At 50.6% G+C, this 15,927-nt stretch overlaps 1 protein-coding gene across 1 annotated transcript; it reads right to left on the reverse strand.

The window, feature by feature from the left end:
* Position 1: 1 nt before the first annotated feature.
* On the reverse strand, positions 2–15,599 carry znf687b (zinc finger protein 687b). The gene is made up of 10 exons (XM_066721326.1): positions 15,508–15,599; positions 11,543–14,437; positions 11,073–11,398; positions 10,022–10,206; positions 9,746–9,922; positions 8,397–8,559; positions 6,125–6,511; positions 4,415–4,527; positions 3,812–3,926; positions 2–3,434 (listed from the first exon to the last, which is right to left on the reverse strand). The coding sequence occupies exons 2-10, from the start codon at positions 14,415–14,417 to the stop codon at positions 2,700–2,702; spliced, it is 5,076 nt and encodes a 1,691-aa protein (XP_066577423.1). The 5' UTR covers positions 14,418–14,437; positions 15,508–15,599; the 3' UTR covers positions 2–2,699.
* Between the last annotated feature and the right edge of the window lie 328 nt (positions 15,600–15,927).

Raw genomic sequence — 15,927 nt, forward strand, 5'->3', positions numbered from 1 at the left:
CTATTTTAAAGGTTTTTTTTCGTATTTTATTATTTACATCCTGTGTAAAAGGTTGACAAGTTAGTGCACACCACATACAATGTACAAAAGAGATCGAGGGAAAAACTGAGAACACAACCAAGGTGGTACAGTCAGAAAGAAATAAAACCACAGACGCACAGAGCAGAGGGAAACTGGAGAAAGGAAACGGTTCACAAGTAATATATTATAGCCTGGTACGGCACAGTCCCCCAGAGACACAGTCCAGACACCTCCCCCTGCCCCCAACCGTTCAGCACCAACCGTTCAGACAATTCTGCTTCCTTACCAGTTTGGTTTTGTCCCTTATTAAACACACAGCCTTTAAATCACCTGTACCATGTGACGCCGGCTACACGCTGTACTGCAGCGCTGTGAGGAAAGGTGGAAATACACGATCAAAGCAACAAAAATAAATCTAAAGCAAGTTCAAATCCCTCCCTGCAGTAAAAAAAAATAAAAAATAAAAATACAATCAGACCTTAATACAATAAAAAAGCACAAGAAAAGTGCAGAACAGGATCGAGACATGGAGACTACAGAGCCCGAACCCAGCGCTGTGATTGGTCGAGCGAGGTGTCCGTCAGACACCCGAGTCCCCCTCCTTCCTCCCTTTGTTAGTGTCAGGATGTTATACTATAAAAAAAACACACTAGACAGAACACAATCTTCTCATCTCTTTCTAAACAGCCGTTTCCACGTATTGTTTTCAACTCTAACCTGGATTATAAATGCCAAACACGGGGGGGGGAGACCCTGCTGGCCTGGACTGTCTCCCCCTCCCCCCCCAGGACCAGGGCCAGAGACACCGGCACATCCAATCCACTCCACACTCTGCCCAGTTCGTTAATTGCTTAATGACTCGCACCGTCGCCTCCTGCCCTGCTGTCTGCGCTGCCCTGGGATTGTTATTACGGCACCTCCCCCCACACGAACACCACACACTGAGGGATGACCACAGAGCCCTGCAGCAGAGCGCGGGAGGAAGAAGGAGAGAGGAGAGGAAGAAAAAGGGGAGAGAAAGGAGGAGGAGGAAGGGGGAGAGAGGGGAGAGGAAGAAGAGGGGAAAGAGTGGGGGGGGAGTGAAATGAGAAGGAGAAGAAGTGAGAAGCAGGGAGGGGAACAGGAGAGAAAAAGAGGGGCAGAGAGAGAAAGGTGAGAGATAAACAACCCTGCTGGAACCCTCAACATCCACGTCCAGGTCGCCCTGAACACGTGGGCTGACCCCACGACCCTGCGCCCCCCCCACCACACACACACACACACACACACACACACACACACACACACAGGCCATATTGCTACTAGTAGCAGCTATATTACTTTTTTTTTCGTCTTTGTTAAGTGTTTTGATACGAGTAGGGAGCACAAAGTCACTATCTATAGAAAGAAAAGAAAGACTATGTGTTGACTGGATGAATGACTGATTGGCAGGCCTGCACGCGCTTTGGCCGTGGTAAATCATTTCAGCCACAACATTCTGAGGAGGAAACAATAAAACGAAACGCAGAAGACAACGAAAAACCAACCGACCACGCAACCACAAAACTGGACTGCGACCAGCAGTCGACTAAATAATAACATCAGCATCATAATCAGAGTAATATAAAAGTAAACAAAATGCGACGGAAGAGGAGCAAGCCGAATCGCCACTAACCACGGGAGAGGGGCCTCCCGAGAGCCACACCGACCTGGCCACAGCACACACACACAGAAAAAATGTACAGGAGTATTACAAACATTACAAATACCCCCCCCAACCCCCTCTCACTCTGCTTCACAATCCTCAACAGCCCCCCCAACCCCCTTAGAAAAAATACCAGAAAACTAGCCCCCAGTTGCAAAAAAAACAATAGTATCAGAATATTAATAATAATAATAATAATAATAATAATAACAACAAATACAATAGTTATTCACATTATTCCAAACGAACAAGAAAAGAAAAGCTCTCTAGGTATGTACAGATATAAAATGCACTGTGGGGGGTTCCATATTCCTTTATTCGCTCCCCCCCCACTATCAGCTGTCTGTATACATCAGAAATAAACTAGGAGACGAAAAAAAATATACAAATCGACAAAAATACAAGTTACAGCTGTTTGTGTTTCTTGTTGGTTTTAAAAAGACAAAGGATTAAAATTCTCTACTGTCCCCCCATCTCGGTCCGTTTGAGACCCCGCTCGGTCTGCGGGTAAAGGTTCTGGCGCTGTAGTGAAGCAGTCCGTCAGTCGTGTAGCGATTCACTTATTTACAGGGGTGTCGAGAAACCAGTTCCGAGACTTATTATTGAAATGAAACGTTCTCCCATTAGAATTAAAAAGGGGTTTCCCGAAGGGGCAGGAGCGAGTCTCCGGCCGTGGCACGGATTAAAACGGGGGAGGAACTGTGCGGAGAGGGAACAGACACTGAATAAAAAGAGAGAGAGAGTGAGAGAGGGAGCATGGACTTGTGATCCGCACTGAACTCGCAGGAGATGGGGGGACAAAAAGAGCAGAGAAAAGAATAAAAAAAATCTAGAACTGTTTGTGTTATAATGCTAGAAAAAGTGAGACTTACTAATGCTCTCTCTCTCCCTCCACTAACCTCAGTACCTTTTCTCAATGGCCAACGCCCCCTCACCCTCCTCTCCTTCCGCGGCAAAATCCCACCTCATCACGGTGACAGGTGCGGTTCCCGTCTCACGGCTTATCGGGGCCGCCGGTCTTGCGGGCAGCGATGAAGGCCATGCCGTGGGTGCGGAAGTGCGTACTGAGGTCGGCCGCCCGCTCGAAGCGCCGGCGGCACACGCGGCACGCCAGCCGGTCCTCACCCTCCTCCGTGCAGCCGGGGGGCGGCGAGGACGAGGTGGGGGAGCCGGGCGAGGAGGAGGAGCTGAAGAAGACTGGTGGCGGGGCGGAGGGGTCCGGGGGGGAAGAGGCGCCGGCCGCGGTGGTGGAGGAGCTGGCAGGGGGTGGCGGTGCCGTGCCGGTGGGCGGGGCCTCGGGGGCGCGGACGCGATGCGTGATGAAGCGGTGCCGGTTGAGCGAGCCCAGTGAGGTGAAGCAGGCGCCGCACTGGGGGCACTGGCGTGAGGAGGCGTCGGGCCGGTGCTGCGGGATGTGCCGCAGGAAGGCGTCCTGGTCCTCCGTGGAGAAGCCGCAGGAGGCACAGCGGAACGCGCCGGGGTCCGGGGGCGAGGCCGAGGGCGAGGACGCTCCCGCCCCCCGCGCTCGCTTCACAGGGCTGCCGCCCGCGGCCCGGTCACGGCCCTCCGCCCTCTCCTCCGCCTCTCGGCCTCTTCCTCCCTCCTCACCCTCCTCCTCCTCCTCGCCGCCGCCTGAGCCGGGCCCCCCCTCCGTGTCCGAGGAGCTGTCAGCATTGCGGCCGGCAGTGGAGACGGGGGCCCCCCGCTTCCGTGACGATGGTGCGCCACCCTGCAGGGACGAGAAGAGAGAGGGAGGGGCATGCAAGCTGTGAGGCATATATCACGATACATGTTCTGATTCATTACATCACAATTCATTGTGCCATCACCATTTATTTCTCCTGGAACTTGAGATACGCAACTAAACATACACACAGGCTGCCCAGCGGCTCCCCTGCTTACTGCTGTCTATAGGATTGTAGTGAGTACTGCATTTGTGTGAATTCAACCACAGACTTTATTCATTCTCACATTTTACCAGCATAACAAAAATTATAATAAACATCGATTCTAGAGGTCAGAGTATCAATACAATATTGTGAAAAAGAGAGACACAAGGGGATGAAGGGAGAGGGATGGAGAGAGAGAGGGGGATGGAGCGCATACCTCATTGCCTGGCCTCGCTGCACTCTGGTCTCGGGTCCGGATGCCATGTCTGACCCGGATGTGTTTCTCCAGGATCAGACGGCTGCTGAAGGTCCGTTTCCCCTCAGTACAGTACCTGCAGAGCCACACACACACAACGCCATCAGAGCCACATACACACAACGCCATCAGAGCCACACACACACACCCAGACACACACACGCATGGACACACAAAGACACACAGAGACAGAGACACATGCACACGCACAGACGCACACAGAGACACACAGACGCACACACACGCACGCATGCAAGCACACACGCACGCACAGACACACAGAGACAGAGACGCACACACACGCACGCATGCATGCACACACAGACACAAAGAAACAGAGACACACACACACACAGCGCCATCAGAGCCACAGACACAGACACACACACAAACACACACAGTGCTGGCTCCAGTCTGGCCCCTATACTATACTTTATTACACTATAATATATTATACTTTACTATACTATATTACACTATACTATATTATACTTTACTATACTATATTAAAGTATACTATACTATGCTCCAGTCAGTGTGTGAGGCGGGGCAGGCAGTACTCACTGGCAGTGGAAGACCCTCTTGATGCCCTCGTGATTGACGCGCACGTGGCGCCGCAGGCTGGGGGCGGAGCAGAAGGAGCGCTCGCACAGCGGGCACGGGAACTTCTTCACCGACTGCGGACACACGGGGACGGGGAGACTTTATTGCACTGCAGTGTTGCTGTGTTTATCAAGTGAGCCCTAGCAGTGTAACACTCCTCTCTGAGTCTGAGCAGGGAGTCTCATACTCTTTCCAGACAAAGAAACAGTTATTAGATAAAAGAAAACCATCTGCAGGCAATGAATCAAAGCCCAGTCTGAGCCGGCCTTGAATCTGTGCCTCAGCAGCGCACTTATCACAGAGAGCACAGATGTTCACCTTCCTGCAATGAAAAGGTAACTGATTCTCGCTTCACAGTGAGCAGACTAGTTCACTTCAATACTTGCAGCTGAGGCATTCTTGAGAAGAGGGACAAAACAGATTTTTTGTTCACTATTTCTTCTTTTTCATGAAATGATACCGATTTTTTGACAGACAAGACTATGAGCTACCACCAATTGAGGAAAAGGAACAACATTCTGACTTTTTTGTGAAAAGCTCTTTTTGTAATTGAGGGCCGATATTTGGTCAACTCTGTCAGACACTATCAAACTACATTTTATTCTGTTAAAAAACAACTTAAGAGAAGCTTGATTCATTGAAATATTTGATTGTAGTTAATGTGTTTGGAAATATGTGATACAAGTGTGTTATATACATTTATTTTTATACCTATAATTACATGAAATCCTCCATCACCTAGTCTCTTTTTTAGATTAGATATTTTGTTAATAAATCAATATCAAATCTTAATGGTTATGGCTGACGGAGTTGTCAGTTTATGGTTGTGACCGTGATGAAATCATTATATTTTGTTATGTTACTCTTACCACAGCATCTGCAGCTCTTTTGCACTCAAAGGCTACAGGAACTGTGAATGGGGTCCTAAGAACATAGCTGTCTATGAATGTTCCTGATCTATAACCCTGTACAGTTTTTGTTGGAGGCCTTGCTTGAGCATAAATTAGATTATTTGTCAAACATTACTCGGGCCATGTTTTTAACAAGCCTAACTTTCAGTAATTATGACTTTTTGAGAGATTTTAACATGTTTTTGAAATACCTTGCTTTGAGGTCTGCTGTGTTGTTCAGGGGATATTTCCATAATAACCCAATCAGTTGTAATCATATATGCATGTCACTTAGAGTAAAGACTTGATCACATATTCCAATTTCTAATGACATTTTTACTTTAAATAATATAGTATGGTATTGCTGGATGAGTTTTGTCCCAATTCTTAAGAATGCCTGAGCTAAACAAATATGAAATAGAATAAACAAAGAGAATACAATGAGATAACAGAAGAATATGAAAGTCTTTCATCATTTACTTCTACAGTTCTGTACCCCACTGTTATTGTATGCTACTCGGTTAATGTATAGCACACTGATTAGTAGTGTAGTATAGTTTAGTGTAGTATAGTTTACTGTAGTGCAGTGTGCTGTAGTTTACTGTAGTGTAGTATAGTTTACTGTAGTGCAGTGTACTGTGCTGTACTATAGTGTAGTGCAGTGTGCTGTAGTGTGCTGTGCTGCAGTGTGGTGCAGTAGTGCGGTGCACTGTATTGCAGTGTGCTGTACTGTGCTGCGTGCTGTAGTGCAGTGTGCTGTACTGCGCTGCAGTGTCCTGACCTTGCCGTGCTCCTTCCTCATGTGTGCGATGTACTCGTCCTTCTCGCTGAAGCGCAGCACGCACTGCCGGCAGCTCCACTCCGAGGGGGCGGTGCGACGCGGGGCGGGGCGGCTGGCCCGGGCCTCGGGGGAGCTGGGGGGCTCGTCCTCGTCCTCCTCTTCCTCACCCTCCCCGTCCCCGTCCTCCTCCTCCTCCCTTCCCCGCTCCTGCTCCTTGTCCTCCTCCCCGTCGGAGCTGCTGTGCCGCGGCTCACTCTTGGTGGCCGAGAGGCGGCTGGCTTTGGGGGCGGAGGCAGCGCTGGAGGAGGAGGAGGAGGAGGGCGGGGGGGCGCGGGCTGGCGCTGGCGGGGGGGGCTCTGGCTTCACAGATATGCCACGGTGAGCCGTCTGGGGGAGGGAGGGGGAGGAGAGGAGGAAGACAGGGAATTGAATAATGCATTACAGAACAATCACTACAATAATAATAATTCTACAGAGCTTTAGTACCAATTAATATTATTATTCCATATCATTCACTACTACAACCTACATACCTTAATTAAGTCCCTATAACGTTTTCTATAGTATACTGCAGACCTCTGTGATGTACTGGGTCATTCTTCCAATAGGGTGCCCTTTTGTGTTCCTGTGCCATATTTTGTATAAAATAGCAGATTATTTTCAAAGTAATTAATTTATCACAAAGGTTTCAGTAATTCCTATTCACAATAAAAACAAACTAAATTGCATTTAAAGTAAAAAATCTGAAACAAATTAAAGGAAAAATCTGCATGTTGCAATGTCCCTATTGATCTCTTTACTAAGTCCTTTAAGAATATAACTCACTAAATCCGAATGTATTTTTAATATATCTCACAATTATTACAAAATACAACTTAGTGCATTGTTTTTCAACTATAAATCCATAGAATACATCTATACATACTCTTTAACTATTTAGTACGGTCCATGAATCCACCGTCAATGCTGTTACCAGATATAAACCCCTCTGCAGAATAATGAATTTTTGCTAGTTTGTCTGGGTTCATAAGGTACTTTATAAATATCAACTCTGTTATGCAAAATTAAGAAAACAAATATATATCCAAAAATGTATAACTAGTTTAATAAACTCCAAAAAAGCCTTCACCTGAAGCGCACCATGTGTTGCCATGTGCTTTGACATGGGAAATAAAGGCCAGACTTTATGTAAGTCAATCCTGTTACCGTCAACTGTTACAGAGTTGATACAAAATATAGGAAAAACAGGAATTCATGGCTTTTAATTTACAGGTTTTCTGCTGTTAAGCTTGGCAAAAGTTAACTTAAAATGTTCTGTTTCTGATATAAAAGATTTCCCAAAATACAAACTATTTTGAAAAATGTTCACAAGCTCCAAAAGGCACCCTATTGGAATAATGACCCTACTACAGTAGTACAATAAATACTGTGTGCAGCTTGTGATATACTATAGTACACGTTTATACTATAGTAACATGTGATATACTATAGTACACTATTGAATACTGTACTATCTTGTAATGTGCTATAGTTCTACAACAAATACTATGGTACAGTGTTCTATACTGTACTACCTTGTATTATAGTTATTACTAGATTACAACAAATACTAAAATACACTGCTTTATACCATATTACACTTTTATACAATAGTATACTGTAGTAACTCTTGATATACTATAGTACACTTGTATATTGTAGCATCTCGTATTTACTACAGTACTACATGTACACTGAAACATACTGCTTACTATACTCAAACATACTTTCACATGCAGACAGTTTCTCTAGGATTCTCTAGCATTCGAGTTATTATTGTTATTTATAATTATTATTATTATCATCATTATTACTACATTACATAGCAGACACACTTACTCTATAAAATATAGACCCAACATGAAACCACGTGTGTGTGTGTGTATGTAGTGTGTATGTAGTGTGTAGTGCATTTGTGAGTTTATGTAGTGTGTGTGTGAGTGAGTGTGTAGTGTGTATGTAGTGCGTAATGCGTTTGTGAGTGTATGTAGTGTGTGTGTAGGTAGTAGTGTGTACTGTGTGTGTGAGTGAGTGACTGAGTGTGTGTGTGAGTGTGTATGTAGTGTGTGTGTGAGTGTGTAAGTAGTGTGTAATGCGTTTGTGAGTGTATGTAGTGTGTGTGTGTGTGTGAGTGTGTAGGTAGTAGTGTGTAGTGTGTGTGTGTGAGTGAGTGAGTGTGTCTGTGTGAGTGTGTAGTGTGTGGGTATATAGTGTGTATGTAGTGTGCGTGTACCTTAATATGCTCCATCATGGAGCCCTTCTGCGCGTACAGCTTGGTGCAGTCAGGACACTTGAACACGTGGACCTTCTGCTTGGCCAGGTGGGTGTCGAAGTGCATGTAGAGCAAAGGCTTCTGGGTGAAGACCGTGTCGCACATCACACACTTATAAATCATCCTGCGGACAGACGGACCGGCAGTTATAGACACGGACAGGCAGACAGTAAGACACCATTATGATTTAGACACCATTTTTATACTCAAAACAACGTTGTTTTCAAAATTAATCTGGCTTATAAACACTAACAAAAATCATATATACGAATCCCCAGAATGTTCTATTTAAAACACAAAAAAACACAGATGTTTACAAATAATCGTTCAAGAGATGTCTTGAAGCCAGACAAAACCACACGGCAAAACAACAAAAACAAACTACAATCGTGCAGTCAGGTTGTGTGTTGAATACATCTCGGACTATTACTTCTGCGTATTTCTCAATCTTAGCGGTTTTCTTTTGTGTCAGTTCTGTAATTTGGGCTGAAACGGGGATTCTGACATCTGCACTGACCATCTGATATAAACTAGAAACGTCTTAATCTGTACCTTCAGCCCCTCGCATTTACATTCTCGTGATAAACGTCTGCCCCCCTCTTCCAAATCACTGTCGTAACTGTCTACAATACTGAACAATGTGCCCAATTACAAGTTTACAACACTAAAATGCTTAATTAAGTTTTATCGGTCTCTGCAGCAGTAAAATGTTCAAAACGTCCCTCATTTGACTCCCATTAACAGCGCTCTCATGTAGTGAGCACTTTCAGCGAGACGGTATTTTTGCCATTTCCCAGGTTCCTATTTTCTAACCAATACAAAAAAATCTGTTTGTTTTAAAAGCTTTCTGATTGGTTAACACTCACAAAAAACCTCTCTGCTATTGGTTAAGAAACACTAAAGCAAAAAACATTTGTGACACTTTATATTGAAAAACAAGAAGAATGTTAAGAATGTTGCATAAAGCATTTTTAAAAAGCAGGGTTCTTGCAAACATTTTTATCCGAATAACTCAAATCGACAGAATACTCGATTACTAAAATAGTCATTAGTGACAGCCCTAAGACAAGACAGGACAGGACAGGACAAGACAAGACAGACACTGCGACAGACAGGCAGGCAGGCAGACAGATAGACAGAGAGAGACAGGGAGGCAGGCAGAGAGATAGAAAGTCATAGAGAGAGAGGCAGACAAAGACAGGCAGACAGAGAGAGTGACAGACAGGCAGGCAGAGAGACCGAGAGAGGCAGACAAGCAGACAGGCAGAGAGAGAGAGAGAGAGAGAGAGAGAGGCAGGCAGGCAGCGTACTTTGCCTGTGGGGTGCCCAGGGTGGGGTGCTGGCTGCTGATGTGGGCGTGGGCGCTGGGCGCAGACTTGAAGGCCATGGGGCAGCTGGGGCACTTGTGGAAGACCTCGCAGTGGGCTGTCTGGATGTGCGACTTGATGGAGCTAAGGCCCCCAAACACCACCTGGCAGCTCGAGCACCTGGAGGGTGGGGCAAGCACACAGTCAGCGTGTCAGTCAGGGTATCGGGCAGGGTGTAGGCGTGTCAGGGTGCGTGGGTGTGTGTGTGGGGGTTCTTACTTGTATCCGATGCGGCGGGCGAAGTGCAGGCAGGCCTCCTCCAGGTGGGTCTGGAAGCTGGCAGGCCGGGCGATGCCGCCACACTCTGGGCACACATGGGGCGAGCGGTGCTTGTGGACGCGCTGGTGAGCCGCCGCACTGCACGGGTTGGGCAGCATCATGGCGGGAGAGCATAGCATACAGCTCTAAGGGAGGGAGGGAGGGAGAGAGAGAGCAACAGAGGGAGGGAGGGGGGACGGAGAGAGAGAGTGTCAGTGTCACTAAGACAGACCGACTGACCGGCAGGATCAAAGTAAGATGATAAACAGTGAGACAGACAGACATGCTGACAGCAACACACACACACACACACACACACAAGGGCACCCAAAGACAATCCCACACAGAGGTTGTCCAACACAATAAAGGCCACTGCACAACACAGAGATTATAATAATATTAATAATAATAGGCTAATAATAACACACACAAAAAAAAACTTGCACACACTTCAAAAGGATATGGATTGAACTGAAATCGATCTGTACTGAAAATTCCCAAAGATGCACCCAAAGGAAAAGGCTATCACACTGTGCTTATCAATTATTTCCCTACTTTATCATTTTCCCAATGTTCATTTGCAGCAATGTTTAGGCTACATAAAGAACATGTCTGCTTTAAATATATAATAGTATAATACAAGAGAATATATAAAGTCGAGTAAGCTATCCCGCTATCACATCTCCCAGTCGAAAAAAAAAATCCTGAAACCCTTCAAAGAACAAATCTCCTGGTCACAATTATCCTCCTTCCATAAATATTTGCATATATGTGTGTTTACTGTGATTATTCAAGATAGTGGTGCTCTATCTGCCCTTCCAAGCTGTAAATAACGTAAACAAGCAATAGACTGTTGAAAAGGGATCAAATAAATCTTTACTGCATTCAATACAGACTGTATAATTGGACCTTCCGCATGAAACGGTGCATTTTATTGCACTGTTGTCACTTTCAATGACGAAAAAAATGCGTCAAAGGCAGACAACCGACACCAAACAGAGGTGACCCTCACCGCGTTCGAGGTGGCCTTGACCTCCTGGAAGTGGGCGACCAGCTGCGCCTTGCCCCCGAACTGCACCCTGCACTCCGGGCACTTGAAGTTGTGGTACTGCAGCACCTCGCCCTTCTTGCAGGGCAGGGGCAGCACGGCCTGGGGTCCCTCGCTGGGTTTGCGTGCTGGGCTGGACTGGGGTGCCGGGTGTCCCCCCTTGGCTGGGCTTGGGGCCACGGGGGTGGAGGGGACCGCCGAGCCCCCGGCGGCCACTGCCACCCCCACTGCCCCGGGGGCCGAGGAAGAGGAGGTGAGGGAGGAGGAGGACACTGAAGGGGAGAGCATGCCTACGGGGTGGAAGCAGAGAGAAAGAGAGAGAGGAATCTGTGTTTGTGAGTTTGTAATTGTTTTGCTTTTGTTATTCGAGAGAGAGAGAGGGAGAGGGTGAGGGGGCAGAGGGAGGGAGACACACACACACGCTCCTCACTCACCGATGGGCGTGGTGTCCTGCTGGCCGATCATCTGCTCCATGGACACGGGCCGCATGACCAGGTGCGAGCACTGCATGACCAGGCCGCGCTCCTTGTGCTCCCGCGCATGCAGCAGCAGGCTGCACTTGTTGAAGAAGGCCAGCCGCTTGGCGCAGTGGTTGCAGGTGACCTCGATGCGCAGCGAGCGCCGGTCGTAGTGCCGGGCCAGTGAGCGCTCCAGGGCAAAGCAGTCGCCGCACTCCAGGCAGCGGTAGCCGTTGGCGGGCAGCGGCAGGCTCCACTCCGGGGGCGGCGGCACCGAGAGGTCGGGCCGGTAGCTGGGCAGCAGGTTCTTGCTGTTCAGGATCTTGTTGAAGGCTTCCACCAGGCTGGACTGGCTGCGGGAGATGACTGCACCGCTGCTGTTCACGATCGAGGCCGGCTTGGAGCCCTGGGTGCCGCCGGTCACTTGCTTCGGCGCCACCGAGCGCACGCTGATCCCGCCGCTGACACCGAACTTGGCCACCACGGGAGAGGAGGAGGAGGAGGACGAGGAGGAGGAGGAGGTGGTGGAGGTGGAAGCGGAGGAGGAGAGGGCGGAAGAGAGGGCGGATCTGTTCTTCTCCGTGGAGGCGGGAGATTGTGCCATCTTGTTCTGGGCCTTGCTGGCGGCGACCAGCATGGCGGAGCTGGCATCCTGCAGTGTGGACACGGGCAAGATGGCGGCTTTGGCCCGAGGGCGTGGGGTCAGGGCTGCTGCCGCCGCCTGCTGCGGAGGAGGAGGAGCGGCGGGGTGCGGTTTTCCCACGGGCGCCCGGCGGCTCTTCCCGCTCTGTGGCGCGGCCGTCTTCTTCCCAGAGCCCTTCGTGGCCGAGGACGCCGATGCCCCCTTGGCGGCCCCTGCCCCGCCCTTGCCCGCCACCCGGGTGACGGTGCGAGTGATGCTGCCCGTGGGCGTCTTGATGGTTTTGATCCGGACCTTCAGGGGCCGAGAAGAGAGGGACGTGGAGGGAGCAGAGGAAGAAGAGGAGGAGGAGGGAGGTGGGAGGGAAGGGGGTTTGGAAGAGGGACTTTGACCGCTGCTGGCCACCGCCACCCCTTTGCCTCCTCCTCCGCCTCGCTCCGCCTCCCCATCCTCCACCTCCATCGCTTCCTCCTCCATTTCCTCCTCCTCCTCGCTCTCCATCTCCTGGCCACTCCTCTTCACCTCCCCCACCACCTCCCCGTCACCCATCCCTTCTTCTCCCTCCTCAGATTCCTCCTCCACCTCCCCCTCCTCCTCCTCTTCTTCCTCCTCCTCCTCCTCCTCCTCCTCCTCCTCCTCTTCTTCTTCTTCCTCTTCCTCCTCCTCCTCTCTCATCTCTCCCTCCTCCCTCCCAGTGGCGGGAGTGATGGAGACAGAGTTCGTGGTCAGAGCGGGAGGAGCGGGGGAGTCTGTAGTAGCCGCAGCGGAGGTTGTAGTAGCGGCGGAGTTAGTAGTGGTGTTGGAGTTCAAGGAGCTGCCAACACAAGCAGCCAGTGTTGGTGGATTGGGGAGCTCGGAATCGGGGCTCTCCGGGGAATCCCTCTCCTCGATGACATGCTCCGGGTTCTTATCCCGTGGGTCCAGCGGCTCACCGGAGTGGGAGGAGGAGGTCGCTGGTGGGAGGGCAGGGGAAGGGAGGCCATCTCTGGATTTGGGGGAGTGGGGCCGGGGGGCCAGGGGAGAGCGAGCCCGGGATGGTGGCGGCGGCGGCGGAGGAGGAGGAGGAAGAGGGGGGGGAGAGGAGGAGGGAGGGGGCAGCGATGGGGAGAGAGGGCCAGGGGGGAGGGCCGGGGAATCGGGGCCCTCCTGGATGACCAGATCCGGGTCCGAGTCGGAGTCCTCGGAGTCCAGGGGCTGGAACGGGGATGCCCTGCCCTTCCCGTTGAAGGGAGGGTGGGCGGAAGAGGAGGAAGAGAGGGAGGGGGTCCCCGGGTTCAGCAGATTAACGGCAGAGAGAGGGGAGGAGGAAGAGGAGGAGGAGAAGGAAGGGAGGGGGTTCGGCGGCTTGGGAGGAGGAAATAAAGGAGAGGACATAGCCACGGTGACCCCGGGGACGAGGGCAGAGGCAGCGGAGGCGAAAGACAGAGCGGACGTCTCCCCTTGTGCCGGCTCTTCCACGCCTGGGGGGCCACTCTGGTGCAGCTGGAGCTGCTGCTGGAGCTGCTTCTGCTGTTGCATGAGCAGCATCTTCCGAGCCTTGCCCACCGTGTCGGCCGGGCCCTGGGCCATCAGCGGCTTCAGTTTGTTGAAGATGTTGACGTTGTGTTTGCTGCCGCCCCCGGCCGCTGAGCTCTCGGATGCCCCGCCGGTCCTGGGTGGGGAGGGCGGCCACAGCTCCCCATTAGAGACCTGGGCTGGGCCGAGGGGCCGGAGGGAGGGGTCCGAGGGGTTTGCCCCCACCGCAAACCCGTTCTGGCTCACCGCCGACTCCGAGGACCCCCGGCCGCTCAGGCCCTGCCCCGCTCCACCTCCCGTCTCCGCCCCGCCTCGGTCCCTCTCTCTGTCCTGCCGCTCGGGGTCCTGCTCCACATCGCCAAAGCTCTCCGGGCGCACCCTGTTCTTCACGATCACGCTCACCACCGAGGGGTCGGAGGGCAGGGCGGGGGCGAGCGGCACGTTCTGGTGGTGGTGGTGGTGCTGGTGGTGATGGTGGGGGTGGTGGTGGTGGTCGCTGGGGGGGCTCGAGGGACCACCTCCCCCCCCGCCTCCTCCAGCCCCTCCCCCGCCGCCACCTCCGCCCTGCTTCACCATGCCGCCGTGGTTGGCGTGGTGGCCCTCGGCCTCCTCGGGCGCCGACCCGATGGCCTCCATATCAGGGATGTCGAAGGCTGCCAAGAGGTCGTCGAAATCTGGGGTCTTCATATCCCCCATAGTCGGATCAGGGACAGAATCTGAGGCAGGGAGGGGGCGTGGCACAAGAGAGAGAGAGAGAGAGAGAGATGAGAAGAGGAATGGGGGGGAAGAGAGAGAGGGAAACACTAATTATTAACCATTATCCCCCATCAGCCCGTGCTGTACTTTCTCTACACTGTGTAACATTTGGAGGAAGTGACTGATCTCAGTTCCAGTATGTTTACAAGGCCGTTTGAATGTATAGATATCGGGCGCAATATACGTAATAAAGCGAAATTATTGATCGATTAAACGTATTGGTTTTGCTGAACAGACATGTGATCATTGCACATGCGTACACTCCCACACCTGCAACTGCACAGTGATGTTTTGAGTGCTCTACATCTCTTGAACCCATTACGGTGACTGTGGTTTCCGTTGCGGAATATATCAGTGAGCTCACACACATGAATACAATTCATACATAAAGGGGACACAAGCCCGACTGTACAGTGTCGTGCTATGCATATTAAAATAATAGCACAATCCACGCGTTTTGTGACGTGCCCGTTATCTACGCGTCTCCACCAGAAGTTACACAAAAATGCGCTTTTATTTATTTAGCCACACTTGTTACGGGTCAACGGTTACTCACCGCTTACTCGCAGTGATAGCTGCTACTAAGTCACTACTACTGACGCGATTGGTGTTGGTCGCTATAAAAACACATGAATCGTGGGGTGGGGGGGTTGCGTTTTTTATTATTTCTGACATCTTAAAGAAAGGAAAGGTACTCACGAAAGTAGGGAAAGGCGAGGAGAGTGGTGTGGATTAGCGGGAGCCGGGAAAAGGAAGCAGGAAGGGGGTCATTTATTGATTTATTGACACCGAAAGACGAGCAAAGTTTGCCTCTGTGTGGGTCCGCCGCCGCCGCCGCTTCAGACGCGGATCTGACCAGCAGGGTCACGCAAAACGGAGCGGACGTTTTTGGAGGCCGAAGCGGGGGTGCGGGCGTTTTAAAGGGGGGCCGGGGAAACGGGGGCGCATTTAAGGGTGCGCTGGTCTAATCCCGGCGGGGGAGACGCGGTATTTGTCGGTGTTTGGGGGGTGAAATAACGTGTTTGTTTACCTGACGCTGAGATTCCAGTCTCGCCGAGCTCCCGTCGCAGCGCCTGAATTTCCCGTCACCTGACGCGCGTAGGTCCTGTCAGCTCACTGGGCCCGTTCCCCCCCATTCTTTCCCAGCTAGAGGTGGAGGATGTTTGTTTTAATTTTCAAGATGTACGCGTTGAGACGTGTTTGATTACAGAATCGTTTTTATATGTGTATGGCGGCAGCTCCGTTTCTTTTTATTGTATGACTTAGTGACGTTTTATTTTATTGTTATGGGCTTCCAGGACACTTCCCTTCGGGCAAGCACTTCCGCGTGATTTGGTTGGTCACCGCGTCCGTCAATCAACGACGTTTTCCGACGTTCCGCTCTTGGATTGGACGAGAGGCTTGTCTGTCATATGGAAAGGGGGTTGTGCTTGTAGTGTTAGTGGTCGGT

This window comes from Amia ocellicauda, chromosome 14 (assembly GCF_036373705.1).
Source record: "Amia ocellicauda isolate fAmiCal2 chromosome 14, fAmiCal2.hap1, whole genome shotgun sequence".
NCBI lineage: Eukaryota > Metazoa > Chordata > Actinopteri > Amiiformes > Amiidae > Amia > Amia ocellicauda.

Bases quoted from the DNA above. Each gene is read 5' to 3' on its own strand.
- znf687b (XM_066721326.1), bottom strand. From the start codon at position 14,417: ATGGGGGATATGAAGACCCCAGATTTCGACGACCTCTTGGCAGCCTTC. The intron at 11,399-11,542 runs GTGAGTGAGGAG...TCCACCCCGTAG, and splicing joins GCAGGACACCACGCCCATCG to GCATGCTCTCCCCTTCAGTG. The intron at 9,923-10,021 runs GTAAGAACCCCC...CCCACCCTCCAG, and splicing joins GCCCGCCGCATCGGATACAA to GTGCTCGAGCTGCCAGGTGG.